The sequence below is a fragment of the Mytilus galloprovincialis genome, chromosome 8 (genome assembly GCF_965363235.1).
Source record: "Mytilus galloprovincialis chromosome 8, xbMytGall1.hap1.1, whole genome shotgun sequence".
NCBI classification, from domain to species: domain Eukaryota; kingdom Metazoa; phylum Mollusca; class Bivalvia; order Mytilida; family Mytilidae; genus Mytilus; species Mytilus galloprovincialis.
In genome coordinates, this window is record NC_134845.1 from 89,474,662 (window position 1) to 89,492,548 (window position 17,887).

Here is a 17,887-nt window from a genome sequence, read left to right on the forward strand (position 1 = left end):
CTTTCTAGCCCAATTTGCTAGAAAATTTATTAGATGTAATTGACAAGGGGAGATCCAAGTTCTAAATTTTTGTTATGATTTATATTTTCACATCATTTTCCTTCTCGCGAAAATCGCAAATGAAGACTTTTGACATATATTGAATCAGTTTATTTAGTCTTTTAAAATTTTTGATTTAAGCGTCACTACTAATCTTTTGTAAAGGAACACGTGTTTGGCATTTAGAATTGTATTTATGTTTTCAATAAAACGGTTTATTTAAAAAGGCAAGAAATTTCCAGTGTGGGCAAACCAGTTTCGTTTCATCCATATAGAAAAATCATGGCATTTAAATTTCTTAACACATCTGCGCCTTCAACCACTTGTTAAAATGGATTTACAGCTATAAGACATTAACCAGACAAAATGTTAATAAAAGTCTTTAAATTATATAAAACATCTGCCCTTTCTTTGAATTCATCAACAACTCTCACGTCTAAGAAGCTGATATAGGAAGTACTAATGAAAATTGTTTTTATATAACAAGGTGTTAATATAAGTAGGATTGTAAACCTAGGCTTCATGCTTGACCTATTATTTTGCTCATTTGTAGCTTGTTTTATATATGGTATATAAAAGTAACATGAATTTGTCAGATATTTAAATAATTGATCATAGACGGCTTGAAGTGATATGCATACCATAGATATATTGTGGCTGGTGTTTGTTACAGCTTTCAGTATTTTTGTTAGTCTCACTTTGCTCTGTTGAATTTCTTTGGCAGCTCTCTGATTCATTTTAATTCAGATTTCATGGCTTATCAGTCACTTCATAACCCACAGAGAAATACTAAAATGTCAAGTGGTGTTAACTAATGTATCAATAACAAGCATGGGTAGCTTGGAATCTTATAATACTTATAAAAGGAGCAGACATATATTTTTCAATGTCAGCTAGACTCACCTCTTTTCAGAAAGAAATATAGATTTTTTATAAATTTGGTTACCAACCCTTCATCCTTTATTTTCAGTTTTATAACCCGAAGAAATAACTATTTTAATCAAAGCAAGTTAAATTCTGTTGATCAACAAAATCCATATTTGGCCATCATGGTTCAATACATGTATATAGATGCAATATGTTATGAAGTTTCTGTCGTTTACCTTGACCTCAATTTCATGGTTCAGTGACTACTTGGGTGAAAAAAAGTTAACATTTCTTGTTGTAATAAGATTATTATGAGTAATTGGATATTTGGCGTACCTTGCAACTGGCAGGTGTCATCTGATCTTGACTTATTTTTCATGGTTCAGTAGTTATAGTTAGTGTTTGTGTTTTGGTCTGATTTTCTTATACTATATGCAATAGGTCTTCTATATTTGGTGTATGGAATGAAGGTAAGGTGTACATGTCTAACTGGCAGTTGTCATCTGACCTTGTCCTCATTTGCATGGTTCAGTGGTCAAAGTTAAGTTTTTCATGTATTGTTTTTTTTTTCTAATACTATATACAATAATAGGTCTACTATATTTGGTGTATAGAAATATTTTATGATGAACATGCAGGTCTTGCAGGTTTTATTTGACCTTGACCTCATTTACAGGGTTCATTGCTGAGTGTAAAGTTTTGGTGTTTTGGTCTGCTTTTCTTAAACTAAAAGCAATAAGTCAACTTTATTTGCTGTTTGGAAGGATTAATATTGTAAGCTTTACATGCCTGCCTGGCAGGTTTTATGTGACCTCGACCTAATTATCATGGTTCATTGACCAATGTTTAGTTTTTCTTGGTTAAGTCTGTTTCTTAGAAACTATTAGCAATAGGTCAACCATATTTAGTGTATTGAATGATTGTAAGGTGAACATGTATTTCTTCTTTGTTTTATATGACCTCGACCTCATTTACTTGTTTATGTGATAATTGTAGCTTTATATTTTGGACTATCAACAAAATACCAATGGTAAGAAAAGAAGGCGAGACATTTAAACACTTTTGTTCATATGGAAAAATGTTTGTATCATTTCAACAATTCATACAGTATAGATTTTTAATACATACTTTTTGGCTAAACATAACTATTTTTTCCTGTCTCCCTTATCTTCACCCTAAATCTGCATTCCTACCCTTAAATCTTAAAGGCACATTTTTAGTTGAGCACCATTTAAGCTTAATATATTTCCCTATAATTATAACTAATCAAATATATTAAAAAAATAATTTTATCTACCAATCTATCCTATTTTACTGACCAAAAGGCTGATAACAACCTCTGCCTATATCATCCTACCTAATCGCTCTGTGATTCTTTGTACCACAGATTTGACACAAGAGCAGGCATAATCAATGACATCATATTGTGTAAGGAGATGTTATCAAGCATAAAACTGTTGTAGGGTTTGGGAAAGACCATTTATAAAACGATAAACAGATAATTGTATTTTCTTTGTATGGATCAGGGATGGGCACGATTACTGACAAATGTAATCGATTAATAATCGATTACATGAAGGATTTGTGTGCAATCGATTAATAATCGATTACTCAAATTTTAGTATGTAATCGATTTGTATAGTGGAAATTAAAATCTTTACCAAATGCAGCATTCAAAGCATTGTTTCTAAATTATAAGTTAATAGCTGTTTTTTTTAGATCAAATCTCTTTCTTGATGAAGATTAGAAATATTTAAAGAATCTTGAAATTTTGACTTTCAACAAAAATGAAAGATGTCATCGCATTGCAATAATCACTTATTCATAACTTATTGTTTTTAAAAAATTTAGCTTTCTTACTGACTTATGTTAGCTTTTATGTTTTAACTCTTTAAAAAAAAAATTTTGCATAGTTAATTATAATGTTTAAGGCAATATAAAAAAAGTAGAATAATTAATTAGTTCACCTAATTTTTCAGATCAAAATTTATTTTTATAATGACATGCATGATTTAAACCTTTTGTTAAGATAACCACCCTAATTACAGATTATTTAACTGCCACTGGAGTATAATTTATAACCTGGGGCTAAATATTGTAAATTTCCTTCTGAATTAGACATAAGATAATTGAAATAAAAACAAAGTATGTTTGTTATTGATTAGAAGACTTTGATCATCTCATTAGTAAAGGCAAGAATGTTGTTAGGATTTGTTAACTTCTTTAATCAAATTGTATACAAAATATATTTATAATGTCAAAGGGAATAACCGGATACATATATCTATTTCTGAAAAGAATTGCTATGCATTGCCATTGGTTCCTTGTTAAAATAATTTTGTGTTCTTTTTTTAATCTAATTTATATACATGTATATTATAACACTTAAGAAATCAAATATTATGATATATTTCTATTATGAATTACTATATACGTTGAACCACAAACGTCAAAATCATTCAATCGCGTAGTGGAATTAACTATTTTTGGATTTTTATAAATTCTACCTATAACTTTTGGACTAGTTTAAATCTCGGTCTATTTCTGTAATTTGTTCTTACATACTTTTGATTTTTTAACTCTGTATGCTTACATTGCCTATGTAAATTTTAAAACTGTTTGTATGCACATTGAACGACAAATTTATGTGACGAATAAAAATTTTATGACGTCAGACACTCAAGTCAATCCATGTGTTCGTAGATAGATGTTTTTGTGTTCTGTTAAATTGTCCCTTTTAAAATTGTTATGTGATGATGACTGATGTACCCATATTTTGACTATTTTATTAATTGTGACTGTTTATTTAACGCATCATGTAAATATAACGGAATTTGATGAGACTCTTATTAAAGAGAGAGGGTTAGCACTATAGAACCAGGTTTAATCCACCATTTTCTGCATTTGAAAATGCCTGTACCAAGTCAGGAATATGACAGTTCTTGTCTATTTTCGTTTTTGATGCGTTTTGTTATTTGATTTTGCCATGTGATTATGGACTTTCTGTATTGATTTTCCTCTGAGTTCAGTATTTTTGTGATTTTACTTTTTATTATTTCAAATATATTTTCTTATTTAAATATCAAAGCTCTTGAAATATTGGCAAGCACATACATTCATTTGTTTCAAAAGTTAGATATAAAGTGAATTTAGGTAGAGGAACTGGTTACTCAAAATGCAGCTTGAGACAATAGATAGAAATAGGGCAGTTGTTAACTCTCAAGTATTGTTGATGCATGATATTTTATCTGCACTACAAAGTGATAACATACATAATTTTCTCTGAAATAGGTTATTTTTTATCAAAATATTTTACAAAAGTAATCGAAAAGTAATCGATGATTACATCCAAATTTTTGCTGTAATCGATTAAATTACGATTACATGTAATCGAAAATGTCTTCGATTACAGATTACTGTCGATTACTTGAAAAAATGTAATCAATTACAATCGATTACGATTACAGATTACGATTACCCCATCCCTGGTATGGATAATATTAAATATAAGATGCTTGACTCAATGTGAGGCTTTTTATGCCCCATTTATGTTTTCTGGTCTGTTGGTATGTTTGTCTGTTCGTTCTTTCGTTCATCTGTTTGTCCTTCCGTTCGTCTGTCCCACTCCAGGTTAAAGTTTTTGGTCGTGGCAGTTTTTGATGAAGTTGAAGTCCAATCAATTTGAAACTTAGTACACATGTTCCCTATGATATGATCTTTTAGTCCAGTCAAAGTAAGATTTAACCTCAAACTAATTGCAACAGAAAATGTTTAAGTTCTAATCTATAGCAATATGCCCACAAAAAAGTCCCATAAAATCTAACTTGAGGAAAACTCAAAATCTTCATTTTTAATTTCCCATGGAAATTAACATCGGAAGGGGAGTCTTTTTTTGGGGCTTTTTCAGTGGATTTTCTTGAAATTTTGGTAAAGTATGATACTTTGACAGGGTTATGATTTGTATTTGACTAACTTATATAATCTTCTGTTCATGAAATGTACAAAACAAAAGTGTTATGGCCGGGTAGTTTTATTTTTTTTGTGCATTTTTCATTAATTAAAAAGAAATTGCAAATTTGAAGCTTTGAAAAATAAATGTGAAAATTTAGTATTGTTTATATCTGTATATTATATTTTTTCAGCATCTTACTTTTCTAAAGAAACTTTAAACCACTTAAAGAAGAATACATGCTTAATTATTAATTATTAAATTTGAGATTTTTTACTTTGACATGTAATAAATTACGAAATTTAGGTTGTAGCTTGATAAAAGATATGAAAACACCTTTAGAGTTGTTTGTTATACTCTAAAGACTGCTAAAAATCAAGAATCAATACATTCTGATGAATAGAAGCGATAAAGTTATAATTTTGTATCAGTTTTTATTGATATTTCTGCCTTTTTTGCAAGAGTTATCTCCCTTTTCAATGCAAACTTATTAGGAATTTTTAATGGTGATTTTTTTAGTCTTCCTTCAGTAAGATTTTATGGGACTTTTTTCTGTGTATATTTGGGGTATATGATGCTAAAACTTTCAACTTCAAAATCTTCTGTAGCAATTACTTTCAGGTTAGGGTAAAATTTATGCTAAATTGCCTGGATTATTTCTAGTTCTAATGCCAAATCAGAAATTTCCCCAATTTTTATGGTCCACGGAACATAGGAAAAGATAGTGCAAGTTTCAGGTTTAACCTTTTATTCAAGGTAGTTTTGGAATGAGTTGAAGTTCAATCAACTTGAAACTTAGTATACATGTTTCCTATGATATAATCTTTCTAATTTTAATGCCAAATTAGAGTTTTTACCCCAATTTCATGGTCCACTGAACATAGAAATTGATAGTGTGAGTGGGGCATTCGTGTGCTATGGACACATTCTTGTTATCTCTTTTGCTGTGCTTTCCCCCAAAAAGTTCACATTGTGGCTCTCTTCTGATATTTTACAATATCAAAGTGTAGAAAACCCAATAATCTATACATATCTATACATATATACTTTGGTTAATGCAATTATTTTGTATCAATGGTTCTGATTGGATTACAGTTAGCCTAAAATTCTCTATCTCCTTGTCTGTAACTAAGGAAGCCGACATTTTGAATTGCTGAATGTATTGACATGTAATTTCTACAATAATTAGCCAAAAAACTCACATGTTGCAACTAAAAATCTTCTTTTATCAAATTTTATTACATTCTGAAGCGGCACAGAAGCCAGAAAACGCCCGGTGTTCATGTTTGATGCTGGAAACATACCTATGATGTCACCTAGTGAAAGAACCAAAGAAGATAACATCTTTTCGCAGAATTTTCTTTAATGAAGATTTTACACTAAATTAATGATTGAAATTTAATTATGAACTTGTTTTACATTAGAATATAGATAACTGTATTGTATTTGAAGCTTTTAGGACGTCCATCGGTAGTTTTACTGTCGCAAATTTAGTTTACCTGGCGACGTGGATGTCATTTCCTGTAAACTGGATTTTTTTAATGATTGATTGATTGTTGGTTGCTTAATGTCCAGTGGCAAATATTTCATGCATATTCAGGACAAGAACAAGTTCACAATAAATACAACAGGTAGGTCTTGTCACAATAGAGGCCATCTGGGATGATGATCAGGGAAATTTGGACTGCCACTGGAAAATGAGGGTGTATTGGATAGGGACAGAAATTTTGCCTTTCAGCAGGCCACCTACAGACCCCTCAAAGAGTTGTTGCAAGGGCTCTTAACGTGCAAAGAGGGTGGCACTCTCTCTACACGAGACATCGGATTTAACGTCCCCATTCTGACCAGACGTGACTGTGCACTTGATACATCCCGCACAGCCAAACAGACGCCCCACTTCAGCAAGAGTTTTACTGCCTGTCGGGAGAAGACCAAGTGACCAAATTTCTATTCTCCAGTCACCCTTTGGGGTGATTTTTTTAATGCTTATCAATTATATTTTTTTCAGGTAAATGGTAAAGAAGTTCCAGGTCCATTATTTGATTTTGGACTATTGATGTACCACAATGCTAGAATTCTTCTGGATAATGAAAGTGGGCCATTCTTTTATCTTTCCAAGGTAAATGTATATTACTTTCAGTTTTTCAATTAATTTAAATTTTGATTAAGCTAAATGAGTTGTCCTGTGTTCTAAAAGAAAGGAATGGCATGTCCTTTTTAAAGGATGGATGAAAGGGACCAAATACATGCCATGCTAATTTTGAGTGCAAATTGATGTTCATTAATCAGTTGAACTTTTGATGGTATATTTATACTATTTGTAGTCTTGTTGAAATAAAAGTTTATTCATTATATTAACAGATTGAAGGAAGTAACGAGGCCAGATTGTGGAACAAGATATTTGATTATACAGAAAGGAAGGTATGTTAGGTATATGATTATTGATATAAGGCAAAATGTGTTTGGGGTTTCATGTCAGATAATTATTTAGGGGGCCTTGCTGGCCAAGCCATCTAAGTAGTACAACAACTATATAACTAGCCTTTCAATACTGAGGATTGTCAGATTTCCTACTGAAGGTTGTTGTTCTCTCTTTGCACTAAGGCTTCGGCGACCCTATAAATTGACTGCAATGAAGTAGCCAACTATCCTCAGTGGCATTAAACACCAACCAATCATGGCATTATTGGGATAATAAGTTGAGATGAATTTATGTTCTTTCCTTTAGTACTCAGTCAGGTTCAAGAACCTCATCAGAGTGATAATTGTGAATATGGTTTTGAAAAATGCATATCATAAGTGATTTTTGATCAGTACATGTACATAATGTACTTTTAAAAGTGGGGAATTCAGGGCAGATGAAGAGGGACAGGGGGCCTAGCTCTCCTTTCTTGAAAAAATTTGGTTGATTATATTGAAAATCACTGAAGCATGACCGGAAAGGACTCCCTCTTAGGCACTCAGTGGGTTCCCACTTATGAAAATTTCTGGATCTGCCACTGGAATTGTGTTGAGACAAATCTTAAATAAATGGTATTGACAGTTTTCTTGCCAAATGTTGCAGTTTACCCTTGGCAATCCGTCTTCATCCTCAAACAAAAACTAGCTGCCTTAAAATATCAAGGTTAGCCAGACCTGCCAACTTTTGAAAATCTCCATGGGGGATTTAGCGCGCGACAAGATTTTTAAAGGTTACAATTTTTGCGACTTTTCTGTGAGCATTGTTTTTTACTCCTAAAATAGTCTAAGTTCTCTTCTTTTTCTTTTGGTATACTAATGATGAGCTTGTAGGCCTTGATTTCTTTTATTTGCATGATTCTTTTACTATTGAATTATAAAATTGACAAAATAACTGAGGAATAGAGAAAATGGCATTAAAAATAAAGGATTCAAAGTAGACCCCCCCCTTTTCCCCCCTCCAAAGACCTTCTCATCTATGAACCTTGACTCAAAACACCTAAAACTACATGTCCTTAAGTAAGAAGGATGAAGACAGATTTTGATTTAGTCTTACTCATGGTCTTATTAGTATCAATGAGAAAAAGGATAAAATTTGAGTTATCTTTCTTTGTATTCAGAGGTGCTCTTACCGGTGGAGGCTTATAGGCCACAGACCACAATTAATTCCTCTATCAGTTCTTTATAACCTTTTGCATCATTAAAAAAATTGCACCATGCACTTTTGTCAAATTTTTTGTGTGTGTAATGTATTGTCCTAGTCCAAATATATATCCAAAATTCAGAAAGTTTGAAGCAATCACTTTTACAAATTTAGCTAATACACATCCATACCCCTATTGACAAGTCAAGAGATGTTCTGAAAACGGTAAATATCACCTTTTGCACTTGGCCTAATCACTCATTCCATATCAAAATCAGTTAAAATACAACATCCAAAAATTTATTTTACCTCTCTTCTTTCATTTCCACCCAAAAAGATTTAAGGAATGAGTGAGGAAAGGAAAGAAAAAAAATTAAGGAAAAATTCTCTCTAATTAAAAGGAACTATATTCGTGGACAACGAAAAGCGGGGTCATTAATTGTGGTCTTGGGCCTATTAGGGGCCTAAAACTTGACCAATTCTAATAAAACTTGGCATGATTCAAGCTTAGTATATTATAAAACAGGTTACAAAGTTTCAAAGCCATATGATACCAAATAAAAAAAAATGTGGCATTTTTCATATCTGAACTTTGAGTGCTGAATTGTGGCGTTGAATTAGAACAATCAAAACTATCAAATTTGAGCTTATAAAAACCAAAAGATACCAAAACTAACACTTTTTAATGTCTCTATGTATAAGTTAACATCCATTTAAAGCAACAGAAAGCATACTTCATGTATCAGACTTATGAAAAATGGCCAGAAGTTAATTTTATATGAGCCTGTGCCAAAAAATAGAGGTTTTCAATTAGGGTGAGGCCTTATATCAAATGTAATATTTTTCACTTACCACAATTTTCTGAAGTTGTAAAGTTATCAAAAAAACTTTAACAGGTTATAAATGTACTTTTAATGGAAATATAAGTTTCAAATATCATAACACATGTGGATAAAATGGTCTTAATAGCAATGTTATGTTTAAAAAACAGGTTGGCAGTTTAGGGCATTCCCCACATTTGCATATCTAAAAGCATATAAATGATATGGGAGATGGAGATATACTTCTTTTGGCTAAAATCTGTGCTTAGATATGATAAAACTTGGATCCTGGATGTAACAAGACTGTCACTTTCAACTATATATGCAGACAGTATGGTCTGATGCAAAGTTTATTAACTTTACTGTTTAAAAACTGAATGAAATTTCAGCCTCAAAAGGCAAATATTTTAACCACTAGCTATCCAACAGAAGAAAGTAAAGGTAGTCTGTGAAACAGAAATGGTTAAGCAACCAGTAATAAGTGTTTTTGATGTAGGTTCAGGGCAATCTGTTTTGGAATACAACTTTTAAGTGCATAGAACTTCACATTTCACCTGCTGCGTATACTGACCTATAGACTTAGACTATTAAAACAGCACATTTTGCACTCTTTTTATGTTTTTATCTACTTTTTTTTGTGTTCAGAGTTCACAAAATAAGTTAAACAACTGGAATAAATACCACAAACACAAATAGATATCAGAAAAAAACTGTCAGAGAGAAATTAAGCATGCTGTTTTTGAAAAAAAATAGTGAAAAAAGTGAAAAAGCTACATTTTGGGCATTTAATCTAAAAAGTGACTTTTTTCACAAGATTTCTATCAAATGAAAGTGAAAATCATTTCTTCTCATTTGGTTTGACAAATCAATACCAATAGATCATTCAGAAAAGATGCCAAAGTAAAAATTCAAAATTTGCTGAAATGCAACTCTTAGGCCACAGACCACAATTAATCCCTCGATCAGTTCTTTATAACCTTTTGCATCATTAAAAAAATTGCACCATGCACTTTTGTCAAATTTTTTGTGTGTGTGTGTGTAATGTATTGAACTATTCCAAATATATATCCAAAATTCAGAAAGTTTGAAGCAATCACTTTTACAAATTTAGCCAATACACATCCATACCCCTATGACAAGTCAAGAGATGTTCCGAAAACGGTAAATATCACCTTTTGCACTTGGCCTAATCACTCATTCCATATCAAAATCAGTTAAAATACAACATCCAAAAATTTATTTAACCTCTCTTCTTTCATTTCCACCCAAAAAGATTTAAGGAATGAGTGAGGAAAGGAAAGAAAAAAAATTAAGGAAAAATACACTCTAATTAAAAGGAACTATATTTGTGGACAACGAAAAGCGGGGTCATTAATTGTGGTCTTGGGCCTATACAGTAACACAGTAGAAGTGTATACAAAATGGCGTCGATTTTAAATCATCAGACACATGATGTCTGGTTTCAAAAATTAAACAAATTGCAAGATAAACGATGTTTTCTTGAGAGTTCATTACAGTTCTTATCTTTTAATTAATTATAATTTTGCTGTGGAACTATGGCAAATGTTGCAAATTGTGCTTGTATGATAAATTGATTAAAATTGAAAGGCTGTTTGACCAAATTTGTGTAAACAAATTAATTTTGAGGACTAAAAGTTACCACCCATTAGGTAATCTGAATTCTGATTACATACAATCACTAATTATGACACCTGTTGTGACTGTTGATTAGCGTAGGGTCATTAACTTGTCATAAAATGTCCCCAGGTAAAATGATTGTTTTTTTAAATTGATCAGAAAAACTTCAAAATCGGTAAACAATAATTTTTTCGGGTATATTTGTTGAAAATCGGGATTTTGACTAATTTTACGATCTCAATATCGGGATTCGGGTTGAGGGGTAAAAATCGGGATGATACCGCGAAAATCGGGATAGTTGGCAGGTCTGGGTTAGCTGAAATAAGCTTTAAAACACTATTTATTAAGTAAAAACGTTCAAATGTCCTTGTTTGATTATGTAATTGGGTTGCTGTCTCATTTACGTTACTTCACATGTTGTTTGATTAAATCTGTCAATGTTATTGTTTGATTGTGTTGCTGGGTTACATTCTCATTCAACATCCCTTTTATTTTCAGTTAGATTTGCCACATGGTTGTATTAAAGCCTGCGTATTGATAGAGAATATCCTTGCATCATTTGAAATGGAAGAGATTTTATATGAATTGAAGGACCATTCAGCTGGACTGAATTGTGGTATATGGGACTATTCGGCTTCATTTATCAATAAATTTGGTAAGTAAATACTTTTTTTAAGTAAGCAATTTAGCTTCAGGAATTGCATTGTGGGAAATGGAACTAATTTGTTTCACTAATTATGCCACCACCATAGTCAATAGAGCACTATTTGTTACTTTGTCCTTCTGTCTTTCTTACTATCCATCCTTCTGTCTTTCTTTCTATCTGTCCTTCAGTCCATTTGTCTTTCTTTCTATCTGTCAGTCTGTCCTTTTGTGTTTCTTTCTATCTGTCCGTCTGTCCTTTTGTCTTTCCTTCTGTCTTTCTCTCTATCCATCCTTCTGTCCTTTTGTTTTTCCTTCTGTCTTTCTTTCTATCTGTCCTACTGTCCTTTTGTCTTTCCTTCTGTTTTCCTTTTATCCGTTCTTCTGTCCTTTTATCTTTCCTTCTGTCTTTCTTTCTATCCATCCTTTTGTCTTTCATTCTGTCTTTCTTTCCATCTCTACCTCTGTCCTTTTGTATTTCCTTCTGTCTTTCTTTCTATCTCCATTTGTCATTTTGTCTCTCTTTCTATCTGTCCTTCTGTCCTTTTGTCTTTCCTTTAAATTGTAAAGCTTCAGCAGGGATATTCTCTGACACATTCTTCCTTTATATATAAATATGGTTAGATAATATTTTTTTATAGATGTAAAATTGCTTGACAATAAAAAATAAGAAAATAAAAAAATAAAAAAATACCATTGACGCATATGAAGATTTTTATTCTATTTTAATCAAATGTCATTCATCAAATTTTAATTATGAAAATTGAAAAGTTATTACAAGAGTTCAATTTTATTGAAATGGTCATTATTATTTTTTCTGTGTCATTGTGTCACATAACAGCTGCAAAAAATATTTATTTGAAGAATGATGTCAGAACTTTATATTTGCAGTTAATAAAACTATTCATTTGAACTTTGGTGAATAGGTGTCTTATTTACAATCATACATCATCTCCTTATTTTTATATTAAGGAATTTTAAATATAAATAAAAAGAAACCTGACCCTTCAAAATGCAATAGAAATAACAAAATCTTGAGTGATGGGGTCATGATTAACCTTTGTGTAGACATCACATGATTTTAAAAACGTATTCCATTTCCAGGCTGAGAATTTAAATTTTAATGAAATTATTAGAGACAGTTTATGCTATTAAATATAAAACATGATTACATTTGGAGAAGAGCTGGTACACTATAAATGTTTAATCAAGGGTTAAATAGAAAAATATTTTTACAAACATCCTTAATTTTCTTTGATTAAAGGTAACTTTATCTTTGCTTTTGTTTTTAAGCCCCCTATCGCTTGATGCAGGGGGCAACTAGTGTAACCCTGGTCTGTCTATTGTCCAATTCAGCCCATAAGAACATCACAATTTGTTTTTATGCCCCATAATCGGCATTATGTTTTCTGGTCTGTGCGTTTGTTCGTCTGTCCGTTCGTTCGTTAGTTCGTTCTTCTGTCCAGCTTCAGGTTAAAGTCACAGGCACTTGTCTCAAAAAAAAATTTCCTATATACCTTAATATAACACAAGGTACTTAACTAAATTTTTTGAAAAATGACACCAAGGCCTGAATTCCCGTTATTTTTTTATTTCTCGGTTGTCAAACCTACTTAAACTTAATATGCCAATGGTATATGACACGACTATCATTGTTGTCGGGATCATTAGTAGTGGGCCTCAGAAGTCGGTCAACGGGATGTTTTTTTGCGTTCGTCTTAAAGTTTTTGGTTGGTAGTTTTTGATGAAGTTGAAGTCTAATCAACTTGAAACTTAGTTCACATGTTCCTTATGATATGATCTTTCTAATTTTAATGCCAAACAAGAGAAATTACCCCATTTTCATGGTTCATTGAACATAGAAAATGATATTGCGGATTGGGCATCTGTGTACTAGGGACACATTCTTGTTATTCTTAAACTTAATGAATGCCTCAAATGTTATGAAACTTATACACATTGCTTATTACCATAAAACCCAAATCAAGTTTAAATATGAGTGGTGTCATTTTTACAGTTCTCTATTTATGACCCTTAATAATGATAGTCCATTGGAAGGGGACGATAAATGTCTGACCCGTGTTAAGAGAGAGCCATATCTCTTGCACGTTAAAGACACCCTTGTAGATTTCGAAAAAGAGTAGGCTTATGATGCTACAAGGCAGCACTCACACCCCCAAAGTGGAAAGGGATTATTATAAGTTGCAAAACTTGTTTCCCAATCCACTATAAACAAATACCAGTTATGTTATAATAATAATATGCAAGCAAGGGTATTTCTGTGTCCTATTCACACATTCTCCATTTTATTTGTTTGAACTTTCTGCATGGAACAAAATATTGACCTTTAGACCTAAGAACAGTGATTTTTTTGTCAATATTACTATTTCTGTGTGTTAGGTGATAGACTATTAGTATTTCACTTTGGTTGCCATGACAACTATGACACACATGATGCTATGTTATATCTAGGCTGTTCTTTGTTGACATTATAACTTTCACAGTTTCACCATCCCTTATCATCCTTATTTGACATTTAATGTCTGTAGATATTAGAAAATGAATAAATAAACTCATCATAGATACCAGGATAAAAAATTTATATTTATGCCAGACGCGCATTTTGTCTACAAAAGACTCATCAGTGATGCTCAAATAAAAAAATGTAGCCATGTTTGAGAAAGCATCTGTTTACTATCTTTTAATATCACTCCTTTTGTATTGGACTGTGTTAAAAAAATGTTTTATTTATGCTCCATTTAGGGACATGATGTTTTTTCAGTCTGTGCATTTGAAAGTTTGTCTGCTCGTTTGTTCCCTCTGTCCTGTTTTTGGTCAAGGTAATTTTGATGAAGTTGATGTTTCAATGAACTTAAAACTTATCACACATGTTCCCTACAATATGATCTTTTTAGTTTTAATGCCTAATTTAAAAAAAAAATCTTGGTCCTCAGAACATATAAAATGATAGTGTGAATGGAGCATCCTTGTAATATGGACACATTTAGATGATTCTTGTTTACTTTGTGATTGTGCCAAAGTTTGCATTCAAGCCTATACAAAATTTTTTAATTGTAAAAAAAAAATTGAATTCATATATTCATTTTTTTACATAAATAAGGCTGTTAGTTTTCTCTTTGAATTGTTTTACATTGTCTTATCAGGGCCTTTTATAGCTGACTATGTGGTATGGGCTTTGCTCATTGTTGAAGGCCGTATGGTGACCTATAGTTGTTAATGTGTGTCATTTTTGTCTTTTGTGGATAGTTTCCTCATTGGCAATCATACCACAACTTCTTTTTTATATATAGTCTTATCATTTAAGGTCACAGAAAAGAATTTGTCCTACCAGACAGAAATAAATATGTGTCTATGGAACGCCATTTTCTGAAGAGTTACATGGATTTGGTTGTGAAGATATGCCATAGTCACGGTGCCCATGCTACTGGCGGGATGGCAGCACCAATTCTACCTAATGGTACTACCAGTGGTACTGTATTCCAACAGATTGTGGATAAGGTTAAAGGGTAGGTATCAGTGCTTTGGTTATTGTGGATTCAGTATTATTCTCTCTCCCTCACTCATCCACCTAGCGTCTGTAATTACATAAGGCATCAACCAATCCATGACACATTTGCCAGCCTTTTGCCTTCTTCTCAATCCCTCCAGGTCTTCCCAAGGTCTTTCATCTCAATTTTTACCAATCAATGCCGGTCTCTTTTGGCCTCCCTCTCTTCCATCTACCATTAGGTGTCCATCTTTTCTTATTTTGTCAGTATGTGGAAACCACTAAGTGCAACAAAGTATTAATTTTCTATATGCAGACATTTATGAGACCATATATCTAATATTAACAAAAATACACTTTTTATTCAATCAACAAAAATAGTGCCAACTGATAAAAACGAATTCCTAGTACATGTATTGTTTTAACATATTTTTTTTTTTTTAAATTTGTTTTTCAATAGTCTGGATTTTACAATACCCCTACAATCACCACCTGACTATGGTTTTTGGGGTAAATATTGAAAGTTATATACAAGACTATCCATTTTTTTTTTTGGATTTATATTCATTATACAAGAGCATAGTTATTAAAGAAAAAAAGAATATAGCTGCTCACACTCACACTTTCTCTCACTACTTACACACAGTCGCTGCAATCTTACCATTAGTATGCATGCATGTCTATATATAAAGTAAAAATTCAAATTACCACTGATCACTATAAAATAATTTAAAGTATAAATGATAATAAATCATGAAAAATTGTATGTAGTGGGGACCAGAATCGTTCATAAGATACTGCTCCATTATTTTTGTTTGCAATATAAAATTCATGTGATTGGTATTGTTGTATTCTGAATTTATGTATTGTTTTATTATTGTATGTATAAAAAAAACACTCCTTTTAGACTATGGGCAATTTAGTACTTAAAACATTGTAAAGATAACATAACTGATTACATTTCCAGTCTCAATTTTATTTCAGAGGTAAAGTGAAAGAGATACAGGCTGGTGTAGATGGTTTTATGGTTTATGATCTGAGGTTGTTACAACCAATGCAACAGGTTTGTCATATTAACTTTTAATGATAGAATATGAGTAGTCAAGAAATCTTGAAAATGGATGCAAATTGTTCTCCCGTGTTGGGATCAAAGCAGTCGGAAGGTAATAGTTAATTTCTACTTAGTAACAAATTATGACTGTAAGGCAGAATAATGTGTCCTGACTGATCTTCCTTGTACTGTTACATTGTTATTAAAGTAACTATTGTTTTGTCTACTACTGTAATCATGTAATGTAATAATATAGAAAAAGTCTGAGGAGTTGAAAGGATTAAAAACAGACCATATCACATTAACTGTTTATATTGGTTAAGGACGTTGTTAGGTCATATGCTACAGGGGAGATAATAGAGGTTTATTGATTTTGACTACATTGATATGACATTAAAGATATTGTTGATTGTATAAACTGTATGCTTAAAACACAATCATCTCTTTCTTGTAAAAATAAAATTCACTTTTTTCCGTATTTTACTTATAAATGGACTTAGTTTTTCTGCCAGGAAACATTACATTCACTCTGTGGTTAAAGTTTTTAAAATTTTAATAAATTTCTTAAACTATCCTGGAATTGAATGAAAATTGGCCAGAAGCTTGTTTATGATCAGAAGATAGTATCCAGAAGTACATTTTTAACTGGATTTTTGTGACAAAAATGTCGGTTATTGATTTGGGGATGTACGGCGGTCGGTTGGTCGGTCAGCAATCAAATGTTGTCCATGCATTAACTCATGAACCGTTCAAACAAAGCTTTTAAAATTTTGATATGTTGTTACTGACAAATAAATGAAGGTCAAGTTATTTAATGGTGATTTTGACTTTTACCGTTCAGGAGTTATGGTTCTTGAAAGATTGAAAAATGGAGTTTCCAGTCGTGTTCGTGCATTTACGCATGAACTGTTCTACCAAAGCTTCCCAAATTTTAATATGTTGTTACTGATGACAAAATGGAGGTCAAGTTTAATAATGACCATTTTGACCTTTACCGTTCAAGAGTTATGGTTCTTGAAAGATTGAAAAATGGTGTTTCCAGTCGTGTCCGTGCATTTTCTCATTAACCATTCAACCAAAGCTTTTGAAATTTTTATATGTTGTTACTGATGACAAAATAGAGGTCAAGTTCAAAAATGAGGATTTTGACATTTACCGTTCAGGAGTTATTGTTCTTTAAAGATCGTAAAATGTTGTTTCTATTCACGTTGTTGCATTTACTCATGAAACATTCAATCTAAGCATTTCAAAATTTTAATATGTTGATACTGATGACAAAATAGAGGTCAAATTTGATATTGACCATTTTCACTTTCACCATTCATTAGTAATGGTTTCTTGTGATATTGCCAGGACACAAATAAATATTAATAAATCCGGTTTGCTGTCGTTGTGACAGCCTCTTGTATAAGAATAAAATTCCATTTTTTCTGTATTTTACTTGTAAATGGACTTAGCCTTTTCTGCAAGGAAACATAACATTCACTATGTGGTTAAAGTTTAACAACTTTCTCAAACTATCCTGGAATTGTACTAAACTTGGCCAGAAGCTTTTTTATGATCAGAAGATAGTATGCATAAGTAAATTTTGTAAAATTAAATTCCATTTTTCCAGTATTTTCTTATAAATGGACTTAGTTTTTCTTCCAGTTAACATTACATACAGTCTGCAGTTAAAGTTTTTAAAACATTTTTAAGATTTTAAACTAGCTTGGATTTTTACCTAACTTGGACAGAAGCTTCTGAAAATCAAAAGATAGTATCAAGAGGA

The 17,887-nt window shown here is 31.7% G+C and overlaps 1 protein-coding gene across 1 annotated transcript in view; it reads left to right on the forward strand.

Moving 5' to 3' along the window:
- LOC143042795 (malate synthase-like) overlaps positions 1-17,887 on the forward strand; it is a 50,603-nt gene that overhangs the window by 23,539 nt on the left and 9,177 nt on the right. The window contains exons 7-11 of the mRNA XM_076215255.1: positions 6,864-6,974; positions 7,217-7,276; positions 11,414-11,570; positions 14,883-15,084; positions 16,050-16,128. Coding sequence (XP_076071370.1) covers positions 6,864-6,974; positions 7,217-7,276; positions 11,414-11,570; positions 14,883-15,084; positions 16,050-16,128 — 609 coding nt within the window. The remainder of the gene's footprint in view (positions 1-6,863; positions 6,975-7,216; positions 7,277-11,413; positions 11,571-14,882; positions 15,085-16,049; positions 16,129-17,887) is intronic.